This window comes from Amblyraja radiata, chromosome 1 (assembly GCF_010909765.2).
Source record: "Amblyraja radiata isolate CabotCenter1 chromosome 1, sAmbRad1.1.pri, whole genome shotgun sequence".
Classification (NCBI taxonomy): domain Eukaryota; kingdom Metazoa; phylum Chordata; class Chondrichthyes; order Rajiformes; family Rajidae; genus Amblyraja; species Amblyraja radiata.
In genome coordinates this window covers 111,095,019-111,110,057 of record NC_045956.1, presented here as the reverse complement: position 1 = coordinate 111,110,057, position 15,039 = coordinate 111,095,019, and the positions used below count along the sequence as shown (strand labels likewise).

At 46.6% G+C, this 15,039-nt stretch overlaps 1 protein-coding gene across 4 annotated transcripts in view; it reads left to right on the top strand.

Moving 5' to 3' along the window:
- Positions 1–7,614: 7,614 nt before the first annotated feature.
- Positions 7,615–15,039, top strand: part of aasdh (aminoadipate-semialdehyde dehydrogenase) — a 58,387-nt gene continuing 50,962 nt past the window's right edge. For 3 of the 4 annotated variants that reach the window (XR_004413374.1, XM_033029111.1, XM_033029100.1), the window contains exons 1-2: positions 7,615–8,022; positions 12,467–12,587. Coding sequence is in view for 2 of the 4 variants with exons in the window: in XM_033029111.1 (XP_032885002.1) it covers positions 7,775–8,022; positions 12,467–12,587 (369 nt within the window). In the remaining 2 variants the exon portion in view is untranslated. The remainder of the gene's footprint in view (positions 8,023–12,466; positions 12,588–15,039) is intronic. The other variant, XM_033029118.1, reaches the window with a different exon arrangement.

Here is a 15,039-nt window from a genome sequence, read left to right as displayed (position 1 = left end):
TGTTCAGGAGAGTTGTCTTAAGCAGTATGTGGAGTCCCCCACACATGAGAGGATAGATAGATGGATGGATGGATAATCCAGCGTTGCCCTCTCGTGTGGGGGACCCCCACATCTAGTATTGGGAAAGGCAAGTTAATGAAGTCTGTGTGGAGGAGCCTTTTCAGGGCTCAAAATTAACGGTTGCCCGGTTGCCATTGGCCACCAAACATCCCGCCGGGCAACCTAAAAGTTGTCATTTTGCCCGGCTTGGCAAGCAGCCGGGACACCTGCCATTCAACTCTGAGCGGGCCCCCCCTCTCTGTCACTCTCCGTCTCCGCCCGCCATCCGTTTCCGTGTCCAGGCAGCCGTGTCTCTCAATTCAGATTCAATTTTAATTGTCATTGTCAGTGTACAGTACAGAGACAACGAAATGCATTCCGTCTCTGCTCTCCGTTCTCCGCTCTCCGGCCGCTACTCATCCGCCGGCATGGCCGGCCGCCTTGCACATGCGCGCAACCACGGCCAGCACATCATTGGCCGCCCTTCAGATGCGAAGCTCCACGGCAACTGGTCGGCGCCAGGCACTTTCTCCCTCACTTTGCATTGTGGGAGATCTGGCCGCCATTGCTGTCCGGTCACCGCGTCACCAGGATCGCTGAAAACCAATGCAGAATCACTCCTTGGAGCTGGAGTAACTCTTGCTTCTGGTTTCCTGGTCCTCCAAAAATATTTCAAAATGGAATTTAAACTGGAGGTGGTGGAGGGTCCATCACCAAACTTAAAAATAACAGCTCATTGCACTTTATCTGTTTATTTATTGTGTGTATATATATGGTCTATGGTATATAAACACACTGAACTTTTATCTCCTGTTCTGTATTATGGTTACATATTCTGTGGTGCTGCAGCAAGCAAGAATTGTCCTATCTGGGACAAATGACAATAAAACTCTCTTGACTCTTGACTTGGACTTAAGCCAAAAAAGGGTTCTTGGGGAAAAAAGAGCTACCTTAAATTTAGTTGTGCCTGTTTGGGTAACTATGGTAGGGTGAAGACTATTCCATGCTTTAATTGTGCGAGGGAACCCCATGGAGTAGCCAGCATCTCTGGATAGAAGAAATTGGGTGACGTTTCGGGTAGAGACCCTTCTTTAGACTCCCTCTGGTTTTAGTGATTTTAGTTTAATTTAAAGATACAGCGTGGAAACAGGCCCTTCGGCGACCGAGTACACGCCGACCACCCATACACTAGTTCTATCCCACACATTAGCGACGTGAGTCAAGAGTGTTTTATTCTCTCACCTCACAGTTAGAACAATCAAAAACTGTCATTTGGCAACCTAAAAAGCTGCCAAGGTTGCCCGGCTGACAACAGAGAAAAAAGGTTAAGTGAGAGCCCTGCTTTTGGGACCAATGACCACAGTTCGATTAGGTTTAGGATAGTTGTGGATAGGGACGGAGAGGGTCCACGTGTTAAAATGCTCAACTGGGGTAAGGTCAACTTCGAGAGTATGAGAGAATGTCTTGCTCAAATTGACTAGAGCAGGTTATTGGAGGGAAAGGAACATCGGTCAAGTGGGATGTTTTTAAAAATGTACTGAAGAAAGCTCAGGATATGTACGTCCCTGTTAGAGTGAAGGGCAAAGCAGGCAGACATAAGAAAGCTTGGCTGATGAGGGAATTTGAGAAGTTAGTCAAAAACAAGAAGGATGCATGGGAGAGGTATAGGCAGCTGGGATGAAGTGCATGCCTGGAGGAGTTTCGGGAACTAAGGAGTAATCTAAAAAAGGAAATCAGACGGGTAAAAAGGGGCCAGGAGATAGCTCTGGCGGGGAGCATTAAGGACAATCATAGAAACATAGAACATAGGTGCAGGAGGAGGCCATTCGGCCCTTCGAGCCAGCACCACCATTCATTGTGATCATGGCTGATCGTCCCCTATCAATAACCCGTGCCTGCCTTCTCCCCATATCCCTTGACTCCACTAGCCCCTAGAGCTCTATCTAAAGATTTTTTAAATACATAAGGGGGAAAAGGGTAACTAGAGAGACAGTGGGATCTCTCAGGAATCAAAGCGGTCAAGTCTGTGTGGAGCCACAGGAGATGGGCAAGGTCCTAAATGAATATTTCTCCTCTATTTACCGAGGAGAAAGACAAGTAGGACAGAGGAAATTGGAGCAGTCACTGGAAATGTCTTCCGTCAGGGTTACAGTCCAAGAAGTACTGAAGGTACTATCGTGTTTGAAGGTAGACAAATCTCCAGGGCCGGATCAGATACTATATCCGAGGACATTGCCGGAGCCCTGGTTGAAATTTACGAGTTTACAGGAGAGGTGCCGGAAGACTGATGGGTGGTAAATGTTGTGCCTCTTTTTAAGGGCTGCAGGGAAAATGCTGGGATCTATAGGCTGGTGAGCTTAACATCTGTAGTTTGTAAGTTACTAGAGAGTATTCTGAAGGATAGGTTATACAGGCTATGGATGGGCAAGGGCATGATTAGTCAGCATGGTTATGTACATGGGAGGTCAAGCCTCACAAATCTGATTGAATTTTTAATAGACTTGACCAAAGAAGTTGACGAGGGCAGAGCTGTAGATATTGTGTACATAGACTTCAGTAAGGCATTCAACAAGGTTCCGCATGATAGGCTGCTCTGGAAGGTTAGATCACATGGGATCCAAGGAGAGATAGCTGAATGGCTAGCTAATTAGCTCCATGGAAGGAATCGGAGGGTGATTGGAAGGTTGCTTCTCAGACTGGAGGCCTGTGACTGGTGGTGTGTCTCAGGGTTCGGTGCTGGGCCTGCTACTGTTTGTCATCTATATCAGTGATTTGGATGAGAATATATAGGGTAAGATTAGCAAGTTTGCTGATGATACAAAAGTGAGTGGTTTTGCAGATGGTTGTTAAATAATGCAGCAGCATCTGGATCGATTGGCCAGGTGGCTGGAGGAATGCTTGATAGAATTTAATACAGAAAAGTGTTGTATTTTGGGATGTCGAACAAGGGCAGGACCTACACAGTAAATGATAGACCTCTGGGTAGTGTTGCAGAGCAGAGGGATCTAGGAGTACAGATGCATGGTTCCTTGAAGGTCGAGTCGCAGGTAGACGGGGTGGTCAAAAAGGCTTTTGGCACTTTGGCCTTTATCAGTCAGAGTATTGAGTATAGAATTTGGAAGGTCATGTCAAGTCAAGTTTATTCGTCACATACACATACGAGATGTGCAGTGAAATGAAAAGTGGCAATGCTCGCGGACTTTGTGCAAAAAGACAAACAACCAAACAAACTACAAACAGAATGGAACAGAATCACATTCTTTTGCATATTAAATATTGTGGGCGGAAGGAAAAAGGGAAAAAAACAGCAATTTAAAAAAAAAAGCAGTAGAGTGGTACAGTAAAAGTTAGTCCCTGGTGAGATAGGAGTTTACAGTCCTAATGGCCTCTGGGAAGAAACTCCTTCTCAACCTCTCCGTTCTCACAGCACAGCAATGGAGGCGTTTGCCTGACCGTAGCAGCTGGAACAGTCCGTTGCAGGGGTGGAAGGGGTCTCCCATGATTTTATTGGCTCTGGAGTTGCACCTCCTGATGTATAGTTCCTGCAGGGGGGGGGGGGGGGGGCGAGTGAAGTTCCCATAGTTCGTTCGGCTGAACGTATTACTCTCCGCAAATCCTTCTTGTCCTGGGCAGAGCAATTCCCAAACCAGATGGTAATATTTCCGGACAAGATGCTTTCCATAGCCGCTGAGTAGAAGCACTGGAGGATCCTTGGAGACACTCTGAATTTCTTCAATTGCCTGAGGTGGTAAAGGCGCTGCCTTGCCTTACGAGTGCTGCGGTGTGTGATGTCCATGTCATATCCTCAGAGATGTGGACTTCCAGATATTTAACACAGCTCACCCTATCCACCGTATGCCCATTTATCCTCAATGGTGTGTACATCCTCGGATGATGTGCCCTAATGTCCACGATCAGCTCCTTAGTTTTTTTGATGTTCAAGAGGAGGCTGTTGTCCTGACACCAGAGTGCCAGATCAGCCACCTCCCGGTAGGCCTTCTTATCGTTGTCTGAAATCAGGCCCACCACCACTGTCATCAGCAAACTTGATTATTGAGTCGGAGCTGAACCTCGCCACACAGTCATGTGTGTACAGGGAGTACAATAGGGGGCTGAGGACGCAAACCTGGGGCGATCCTGTGCTTGGGGTGAGGGACTTCGATGTATTCCCTCCCATCTTGGCTACCGGGTGCAGTTGTATAAGACGTTGGTGAGACCCCATTTAGAATATTGTGTCCAGTTCTGGGCACCATGTTATAGGAAAGATATTGTCAAGCTTGAAAGGGTTCAGAAAAGATTTACAAGGATATTGTCAGGATAAGAGGGTGTGAGCTATAGGGAGAGGTTGAGTAGGCTGGGTCTCTATTCCATGGCACACAGGAGAATGAGGGGAGATCTTATAGAGGTATACAAAATAATGAGAGGAATAGATCAGATAGATGCACAGCATCTTTTGCCCAGAGTAGGGGAATCAAGGACCAGAGGACATAGGTTCAAGGTGAAGGGGAAAAGATTTAATAAGAGTCCGAGGGGTAACCTTTTCCACACAAAGAGTGGTGTGTGTATGGAACAAGCTGCTGGAGGAGGTAGTTGAGGCTGGGACTATCGCATCGTTTAAGAAACAGTTTGACAGGTACATAGATAGGACAGGTTTGGAGATATATGGACCAAGCGCAGGCAAGTGGGACTACTGTAGCTGGGACATTGTTGGCCAGTTATATATATTACTAGACCAAGTGGGACCCGTTGGGTTCCGTCACCTCAACGCGCGATTGTTGCGGGTGGGGGCCTGCGGCGTCACACACACTAACCACCCCTCCTTGGTATATTAATATTAATTTGCTCCTTTTACCCCATCCCCCGCCCTATCCACTCGCGCATACCCCCAACTTTCAGGCGTGGCTAGAGAGGGAGAGGGGCGAAGAGAGAGGGAGGGCGCACCCGATCCGGCAGCTAGGTGCCGTCCCCTCAACGCGCTGACCGAGAACTTGGCTGCTTCATTTCCGGGCCCGACTTAACATTTTCAGTAATAACTAGAGGAAAAAAGCATGAGATTTTCAGATAAGGCGATTTCATACTCCATTGGGGAAAATGTACCGGAATATGTAAAATATTTACCGATAGCGCGGTTTTTTCGAGTAGATGTGATTATACACAGACACACACACACACACAAATAAATACACATCCAAGATCAAACTTTAAAGTATATAGATGAACCTCCCTTCCACCGAAACATCACCTATTCCTTTTATCCAGATATGCTATCTGACCCACTGAGTTACTCCAGCATTTTGTGCCTACGGTTTAAAGCAACACACCCACACTAGTGTACACTCTCTGAAGAGAGACACCAGATGCTGGTGCAATTCAGTGGGGCAGGCAGTGTCACTGGAGAGAAGGAATGGGTCGCCACCCTTCAGACTGATAGAAACAGAAAATGGATGCAAGAGTAGGCCAAGTGGCCCTTCGAGCCAGCACTGCCATTCAATGTGACCATGGCTGATCATCCAAAATCAATACCCGGTTCCTGTTTTCTCCCCATATCCCTAGATTCCGTTAGCCCTAAGAGTTAGCCTCCAACTCTCTTGAATACATCCAGTTAATTGGCCTCCATTACCTTCTGTGGCCGAGAATTCCACAGATTCACAACTCTGGGTGAAAAACTTTCCCCTCATCTCAGTCCTAAATGGCCTACCACTTATTCTGAAACTGTGACCCCTGGTTCTGGACCCTTCCCCACCCACCACCCATCTTCCCAACATCAGGTACACTGCCTGCTGTACCTGTATGCTTACGTTCAGTGACTGATGTACAAGGACACCCACGTCTCGTTCACCTCCCCTTTTCCTAATCTGACACCGTTCAAATAATAATCTTCTTTGTTCTTGCCACCAAGGTGGATAACCTCACATGTTCTGTAGGGGGCGCTGCTCTGGCAGCAGCCATGTCATGCAGCTCGTCAGTTTTTCAACCTTTTTTTATTTTTTTAGTATGTTTTAAAGTCTGTATTTAATGTTTCTTTGTGTGTTTTATGTGGGGGGTGGTGTGGGGGGGGTGAGGGGGAAACCGCTTCGGTCGCCTCCTGCACGGAGAGGCGAGTTTTTCCAGGTCGCCTCCCCCGTGGCCTAACATCAAGGATCGACGCGGCCTTTCCCGGAGGAGACGCGCCCGGGGCTTCAGCGGCGGGCGCAGCGTGGACTCTCGGCGTGGAGCGGGTGAGCCCTCGCTGGGGCTCGCTGGAGGGGAGCGCTCCGTTTCGCTGGCCCGGGCCAGCCGGCAGCCTGAAGCCACGGTCTGAAGCCACGGTCTGCAGAGCTCCAGCTGGTGCGGCGTCTACAGCCCGGGATCTCACGTTGGGGACCCGGGGGAAGAAGAAGCCATCACCGCCGGCCCGCGGCCAACTTCTACCGCGGGGCTGGCATGGACTTACCATCACCCCTGCAGGGGAGCATCGACCGCTGGCCCTGCAGTCTACGGTGCTTCTGGCTGCGGCGGGGACTTTAAATCTTGACCGCCGGCCTGCGGCCTACAACAACTTAAAGCCGCGGTCTCCGGTGAGGAAGAGCCGATCCTGGACTGACTCTGGACTCTGGTCCTGACCACGGGGGGGAAATGGAGGAGGACTGGCCAAATTTTGTGCCTTCCACCACAGTGATGAATGCTGTGGTGGATGTTTGTGTTACAGTTTTATTGTGGTTGTGTGTTCTTTATTATTGTATCGCTGCAGACAACCCAAATTTCCACCAGCCTGGCTGTGTGGCAATAAATTATATCTAATCTAATCTAATCTAATTTATCCACATTATCTGCCCACTCGCACAACCTATCCTATCACACTGCAGCCTCATAGCGTCCTCGCAGCTCACACTGTACCTAGCTTTGTGTCATCCGCAAACATGGAGATGTTCCATAGAATTCCTTTGTCTAAATCGTTAATATACTGTAAGATATTACGACTTTAGCTTGTAGATAGAAACAAGCACAGGTTTTCAGTACACGCTGTTGCCTGTGTGGGTCTCTTTTATTTGACAAAAGTACACTGTGCGTACTCACACATATTCACGAGACAGATAAGATATAAAATATATCACATGACACAAATCATACCATTTTAGTACTCAGTACTTAAAGTTGGTCACCATTATATACACCACATATATATTGTAAATAACTGGCGTCCGCACAGCCTTGAGGCACCCCATTCGTCACTGCCTGCCATCCTGAAAAGTTAGGTACCCGTTAATTCCTACTCTTTCTTTCATGATCTATTTGCCCCCTCACTTAACCCCTTTGTCCTCCTCTTTCGACCAGAAACGTCACCCATTCCTTCTCTCCAGAGATGTTGCCTGTCCCGCTGAGTTACTCCAGCATTTTGTCTATTTTCGGTTTAAATCAGCATCTGCAGTTCTTTCCTACACCGTGTAGACCAAAGCAAAGATCTTATAGCAAAGCAAAGGATGTTCGGCACCGTGTAGACAGAAGATCGGACCTTTGGTGGAGACTGGGACATGAAGGTGAATTGGAAACGCCGCTCCACGTGGGACACGTGACGCGCGGCATCCCTCTGCGCCGTGGTGCGTCATGACGTTGGCCGAAGCAGTTGACGGCGCAGCCAGGGCTTGAGTGAGACTGGCGGAGAGAGTTTGTGTTTGATCCAGACAAGGGGTTGCAGTAAAGTCGCAGAGAGAGAGAGAGAGAGAGAGAGAGAGGTTGCGGTGGTCGCCCGGGAGAGATGTGTGAGGTGGCGGTTGACGGCGGCCTCCACGAGCTGGTGACGCGCGCGGCGGCGAGGCACGGCGCGAGGACGGCGGTTTGTGACGAGGGCGCAGGCGCGGTGCGGCGGTGCTGCTCCTACCGCCAACTGGTCTGCCGGGCAGAGGCGCTCCGACAGCGGCTACAGTTGCACTGCCAGTGCACACACGGCCATGCGATTGGGATGTACTGCCAGCCGTCTGTAAACCTGCCCAGCTGCATCTTGGGGTAATCTTGTGTGTTTTTTGTGTTTCGCCGCTGTTATTCTGCCATACAGCTGGCTATACGGCATGGAAGAGAGACTTTTCCCAAAGTCTCAACATGTCCATGGTATCCACTTAACCGAGCCAGTTCCACTTGCCTCCTCCTAGCCCATATCCTTCCTAATCTTTTAAGAGTTAAGAGTAATTTATGGTCATATGACCTGAAACAAAACACTGTACTCTAAAACCCATAATAAACAAACAAAAAGTTCAGTGTTTACATATATACGTCACCCTTTAAATAATATTCTCTTTAAATTGTTCTTTAGTAACTTGTTAGTTTCTTTGTTGAACTAAATTAAGGCGCATGTTGCAAATCATGTTCCTCAAAAACTAATCAAGGGCCGTATGCGTCCTCCTTGGTTTTCGGCAAAACTGAAACGTCTCTGCAGTAAGAAAGAGAAGTTTTATATCCGTGCCAAAAAAGGGGGTACAAAATTGGACTGGGACAATTTTACTAGTGTGCGAAAGCAAGTCGATCGTGCAATTAGGAGTGCTCATAGACAACATGTTTCCTCTATTCTTGGGGGAGAGCAACCCAAGGCTTCTTGGAGATATGTGAAATCCAGACGGACAGACAACACTGATGTCCAGATGCTTAAAGTGAACAACTGATCACTGAGGACCAGGCGAAAGCAGAAGCTCTTGCAAACCAATTTCAACACGTTTTCACCCGGGAAGATGTGGAGCCTTCATAATTTCCAGTCCTTCCGTCCAGCCCATATGCTGATATGCCTGCTATTAAAATTGAGGTTGAAGGTGTCAAGAAGTTATTGCTCAACATTAATACCACAAAAGCAATTGGACCAGATCAGATACAGAATCAAGCCCTCAAGATCGCAGCCGAAGAACTGGCTCCAGTTTTGCAGTTCATTTTTCAACAATCGCTTGACTCGGGCGATGTTCCGCTGGATTGGAGGAAAGCCAACATCACTCCTCTCTTTAAGAAGGGTTCAACCACCAACCCAGCGAATTATCGTCCTGTTTCACTAACAAGTACTTGCTGCAAATTGCTGGAGCATATCATTGATAGTAATCTGATGCGTCACGTGAGCAAACATAATATTCTTGCCGACAACCAACATGCATTTAGGAGGCATAGATCATGCGAGTCTCAACTTATCGTGACGACAAATGACCTGGCCAAGCACCTTGACAGTAACGTCATCATGGATTTAGTTGTGCTGGACTTTTCTAAAGCATTTGATGTCATTCCACACAAGAGACTGCTTCGGAAGCTTGACTTCTATGGTATTCGTTCCAACACGAAACGATGGATTTCCAGTTTCCTGACATAACGTCTTCAGCGTGTGTGTGTGAACGGAAAGTGCTACAATTGGCATCCAGTGTTGAGTGGTACACCCCAGGGCACAGTCCTTGGCCCACACCTATTTTTGCTTTACATAAATGACATCCATGAAAAAGTCGCAAGTACGACCAGACTATTCGCTGATGATTGTTTGCTGTACCGTCCAATTAAGTCAACTGATGATGAAGATGCTCTCCAAAAGGATCTCGATACTATGGTCGAGTGGTCACAACAATGGGGCATGCAGTTCAACCCTTCCAAATGTGAAACCATGCATGTCACCACAAAGAGGAATCCAGGCGTCACATCCTACAACATACTTGGTGTCACCCTTGAAGAATCCAAACAAACCAAGTATCTTGGCATCAAATTGCAGAATGATCTGCGTTGGAATGGTCAGACTCATCATGCAACAGTGAAAGCAACAGGTGTCCTAAACTTCCTGAGGCGCAACTTTCATCATTGTTCAGCTTCTGTCAAGGAGAAGCTGTATTTCACCCTCGTTAGACCTCATTTGGACTACGCAGTTGCAGCTTGGGACCCATACACAGATAAAAACATTTCATCCATCGAACGTGTCCAAAGACAGGCTGCTCGATTTGTTACTAACACCTATGAGAGAGAAGCGAATGTCACCAAACTTCTGAATTCTCTGGGGTGGAACCCTCTCCAAGACAGATGTGAAGCTCACCGTTTGACCTGTTTTTACAAAATGTTAAATGTTCAGCTAGACATAGATCACAAGACCTACACCAACCCCAAACCAATTAGGAGCAGACGAGGGCATTCGATCCAATTTGTGATCCCAGCTCCAAAGACAGATGTGTACAGCAATTCGTTCTTCCCACGCACAATTAAAGCATGGAATAATCTCCACCAAACTATAGTTACCCAACCAGATGCAATTAAATTTAAAGTAGCACTTTCTTCCCAATAACCCTTTCTGGCTTAATCCCTCCCTTCACCACCTCCAGTTTAAATTCCAGTTGGAATATTTTGGAGGACCAAGTAACCAAGAACCCATTCCTTCTCTCCAGAGACGTTGCCTGTCCCGCTGTGTTACTCCAGCTTTTTGTGTGCAGTTCCTTCCTACACACACACACACACACATATTATATATATATATGCAAAATAATGCTCCCAAGTCTATAAAGGTCTATTTGCAGATTGTTTAATAGCCTGATGGCCAGGTGGGCTGAGGAATGGTTGATGGAATTTAATACAGAGAAATGTGAGGTGTTGCATTTTGGGAAGTCTAACATGAGCTGGTCCAGGACCTACACAGTGAATGATAGGCCTCTGGGGAGTGTAGAAGATCAGAGGGATCTACGAGTGCAGGTACATGGTTCCTTGAAGGTGGAGTCACAGGTACATCAGGTGGTCAAAAACTTCATCAGTCAGAGTATTGAGTATAGAAGTTGGAAGTTGTATAAGACGTTGGTAAGGCTGCATTTAGAGTATTGTGTTCAGTTATGGGCACCATGTTATAGGAAAGATGTTGTCAAGCTGGAAAGGGGAAAAAGAAGACTTACAGGACTGGAGGGTCTGGGCTATAGGGTTGAGTAGGCTAGGACTCTATTCCTTGGATCACAGGAGGATGAGGGGTGATTTTATGGAGGAGTCCAGAACCAGGGTTCACAGTTTAAGAATAAGGGGTAGACCATTTAGGACTGAGATGAGGAAATACTTGTTTTCCTCATCTCAATGGCGGCCAAATCTCCCACAATGCAAAGGGAGGGAGAAAGTGGCCGACGCTGACCAGTTGCAGTGGCAGTGTGCATGTGCAGGGCGGCACGTGCACACAACCACGGCCGATGATTCACACATGACTCTTTTCACACAGAGTGGTGAATCTCTGGAATTCTCTGTCACAGAAGGTAGTTGAGGCCAGTTCATTGGCTATATTTAAGAGGGAGTTAGATGTGGCCCTTGTGGCTAAAGGGATCAGGGGGTATGGAGAGAAGGCAGGTACAGGATACTGAGTTGTATGATCAGCCATGATCATATTGAATGGCGGTGCAGGCTCGAAGGGCTGAATGGCCTACTCCTGCACCTAATTTCTATGTTTCTATGATGTGCTGGCCAAAGATGCTCGCTATAGGATCTTTTGTGCTGGCCGTGGTTGTGCGCATGTGTAAGGCGGCCGACCGTGCCGGCGGACGAGGAGCGGGCGGAGACCCGAGAAACGGACATGGGTACAGGTGGCAGGCGGAGATGGAGAGTGACAGAGAGAGAGAGAGAGAGAGAAAGAAAGACCAAGAGGGGGCCCGCTCGGAATTAAACGATAGATGTCCCGGGTGCTTGCCAAGCCGGGCAAAATGGCAAGGCTTTTAGGTTGCCCGGCGGGACGGTGGGTTGCCATTGGCAACCGGGCAACTGCTAATTTCGAGCCCTGCCTACATACTTACTAACGAAGTCTGTAACAGCAGTGACATAATTGTTTAGATTGGCTTTAGAATTTTTGAATATGGCTGACTCAAAGCAATTGCAAAGGATCTCATCTGCTTCGTCAGACCTGCACAGTACGACTTTCAGTACTGGATCCTGAGTTCCGTTTCTACTGGTAAGCAGGAAGTAGAAGCACAGACAGGTGGTCAAACTTTCCAAACTACAGTCAGGGATGGAGCAGTATGCATTTTTGGTTGTGTAGCAGTGGTTGAAGGTGTTTGGGCCTCTGCTGGGACGGAGATGTGCTGATATTATTTTGGTCGCAAAGTTATGAGGTTGGCCAGGTTGAAGTCCCTGGCTATTATGAACAAGGCCTCAGATTACATAGTTTCAAGGCTATTGGTAGCGGTGTATACATCATCTAGTGAAGATTATCATCCACATGGGTTAGGATGTAAACAGCTGCAGCTGTCAGAATAGCTGAAATGAATCCCCATGGCAGGTAATATGGACCACCGTTCATTCTTTATCCAAATATTTTATCCACGTTGCGCTAGCCTGTGAGCCACAGTAGCCTTAGTATCCAGAGAAAGGAACCAATTCATGAATAAGCATCACACAAAATGAAAGCTATTTAATTTACCCATATTTACACAATATGGCTGACAGTAAGTATTTCAGAAATAATGTGTTGATGTCGCTGCAATTTCAGAATTCTTCAAGCTGGAGCAGCTTTTTGTCCACTTGATCCAGAAAGTTCCCCTCGTTTATCAGCCTATTTTATTCAAATGTGCAAAATGAAGTATATCCTTATTCAGAAAGATATAATACAGGTTAGTTACTGTACTGTAAAGATATGAAGTAATAATATTCATTAGGAAATGCATGCGTAATCTAATATAAGAATTGCATTCCTAATCTGTATTTGTGTAATTCGGAATTTTATATTGTTCAAAGTAAAATTGTAACAATCCTTTTCAGTTTTACTAGTTGGCATGATCATTTTTTTTTAATGTAGCCATTATGTATTACATTATGTTCATGGGACTCTTCTCTTTTAGAGCCTATGAATGTTCATTTTGTCATAGATCCCAGCTGTTGATCATTTTCATTCAGGTTTTCTGAATTGTAAAGTGGTTTGATAAGGAGGAAAGATTTCCACTCAATTGGTGAATCTACAACAAATTCTATCTAAAGCTTCAGGGAGAGATATTGAGGATGGCAGGATATATTTTACATACAATTTTGGAATATATAATACCTTCATACAGAGAATCATTGAGACATTGAGTCTTTCAAGAGACAATTTGGATATATGTTTAATAAGAACCCAAGGATTGCAGTCCTGGGATGGCAGGACTTTCATATGAAGAAAGACTGGATAGACTCAGTTTGTACTCGCTGGAATTTAGAAGATTGAGGGGTGATCTTATAGAAACTTACAAAATTCTTAATGGGTTGGACAGGCTAGATGCAAGAAGATTGGTCCCGATATTGGGGAAGTCCAGAACAGTTTAAGGATAAGGGGGAAGTCTTTTAGGACCGAGATGAGAATTTTTTTTTTCACACAGAGGGTGGTGAAACTGTGGAATTCTCTGCCATAGAAAGTAATTGAGGCCAGTTCATTGGCTTATATGTAAGAGGGAGTTAGATGTGACCCTTGTGGCTGAAGTATGGAGAGAAGGCAGGTACAAGATACTGAGTTGGATGATCAGCCATGATCATATAGAATGGCGGTGCAGACTCGAAGGGCCGAATGGCCTACTCCTGCACCTATTTTCTATTTTACTATGATTATTCTTCTTTTTGCGTATGGCGTGCACATATCATGATCCAGATGTCTTCTGATTTCCTGGGCATCCAGAGATCCATCAGTTTCCACTGGGAATTCCAAAGACATGAAAGCGTTTTGCAAATATAAAGTTCTTCTCATTTCTATTCTAAATAGCTGCCTTATCCCGAGATTAGTGTGTCTCGTGCTGGAAATATGCAATAAAATATATTTTTTTAAAGGAGTTACTGTTACAGCATTGTGACGCAGCAAGCAGAGCTGCTGCCTTCCAACTTTAGAGACGTAGATTTGATCATGTCCATTAATACCATCAGTATAGAATTTCAGCATTCTCCCCAGGACCTTGGGTCTCTGGTTACCTCTCAAATCACCTCAGCCTTTAAGTTCGCTGGTGATACCACTGTTGCTGGTCGGTTCAACGACAACTATAAGACAAAGTTTAGGAAATAGATAGAGAACCTTGTGTCATGGTGTCAGGAGACAACCTAGCTTTATTGTCAGCAAGTGGCTGACAGTGAGGAGGAAATCAGTGAGAAAGATGGAGACACAGGAAACTGCAGATGCTGGAATATTGATCAAAACAAAAAGTGCTGGAGGAACTCAGTGGGTCAGAGGATAGTACCTCTGGAGGGAATGGACAGACTCCATTTCCAGTCGGGAATTTCCACAGACTGATTGATGCTCAGGTTGGTCGGATGGCAATTAGAATTTAATCCAGAGAAGTTGAGTTGATTCATTTGGAGATGACAAAATGGCTTTTTGCCGTCCTCGCTGGCTTGCATTCTCCGAAAATCCCACGGGTCAACGTCCTGTCGGCCCAGCAGGCGCATTGTGGGCGTGCGCAGTGTCTCAACGTCGTATGCAGCGTCTCGACGTCGTATGCAGCGTCTCGACGTCGTATGCAGCGTATTGACGTCACACACAGCGTCTTGACGTCGTACGCAGCGTCTCGACGGGCGTATGCAGCGTCGACGTCGTACGCAGCATCTTGACGTCGTACGCAGCGTCTTGACATCGTACGCAGCGTCTTGACGGCGTACACAGCGTCTTGACGTCGTACGCAGCGTCCTGACGTTGTATGCTGCGTCTTGACGTCGTACGCCTAGAGCGTGGCGTTGCGCGATGACGTCAGGCCGCCCCCTCCCCTTGCAACCGCGCGTTGCAGGAACAGACCCAACGGTTCTGCACTTGGTCTAGTGGAATATATGAGCAGGGATGTATTACTAAAACCATGCAAGGCTAACCCACAATGCAAGTACTGTACAGAGTCTTATCACTGCATTACAGTAGAGGCATTTGCAATCCAAGAGAGAGTGACAAATTGGAACTGAAATTGGCAACAAAAAAAATGTGACTACACTGGAGAACTTATGAAAGTAATTGACAGGATTGATTTCTTTGGAACAGAGGTGGTGGACCTAGGCATAGTAAATAGGCAGGACCTCTCTCTCCAAGCCTATTTTAATCTGAACAATGAATCAATTTTCTTTCCT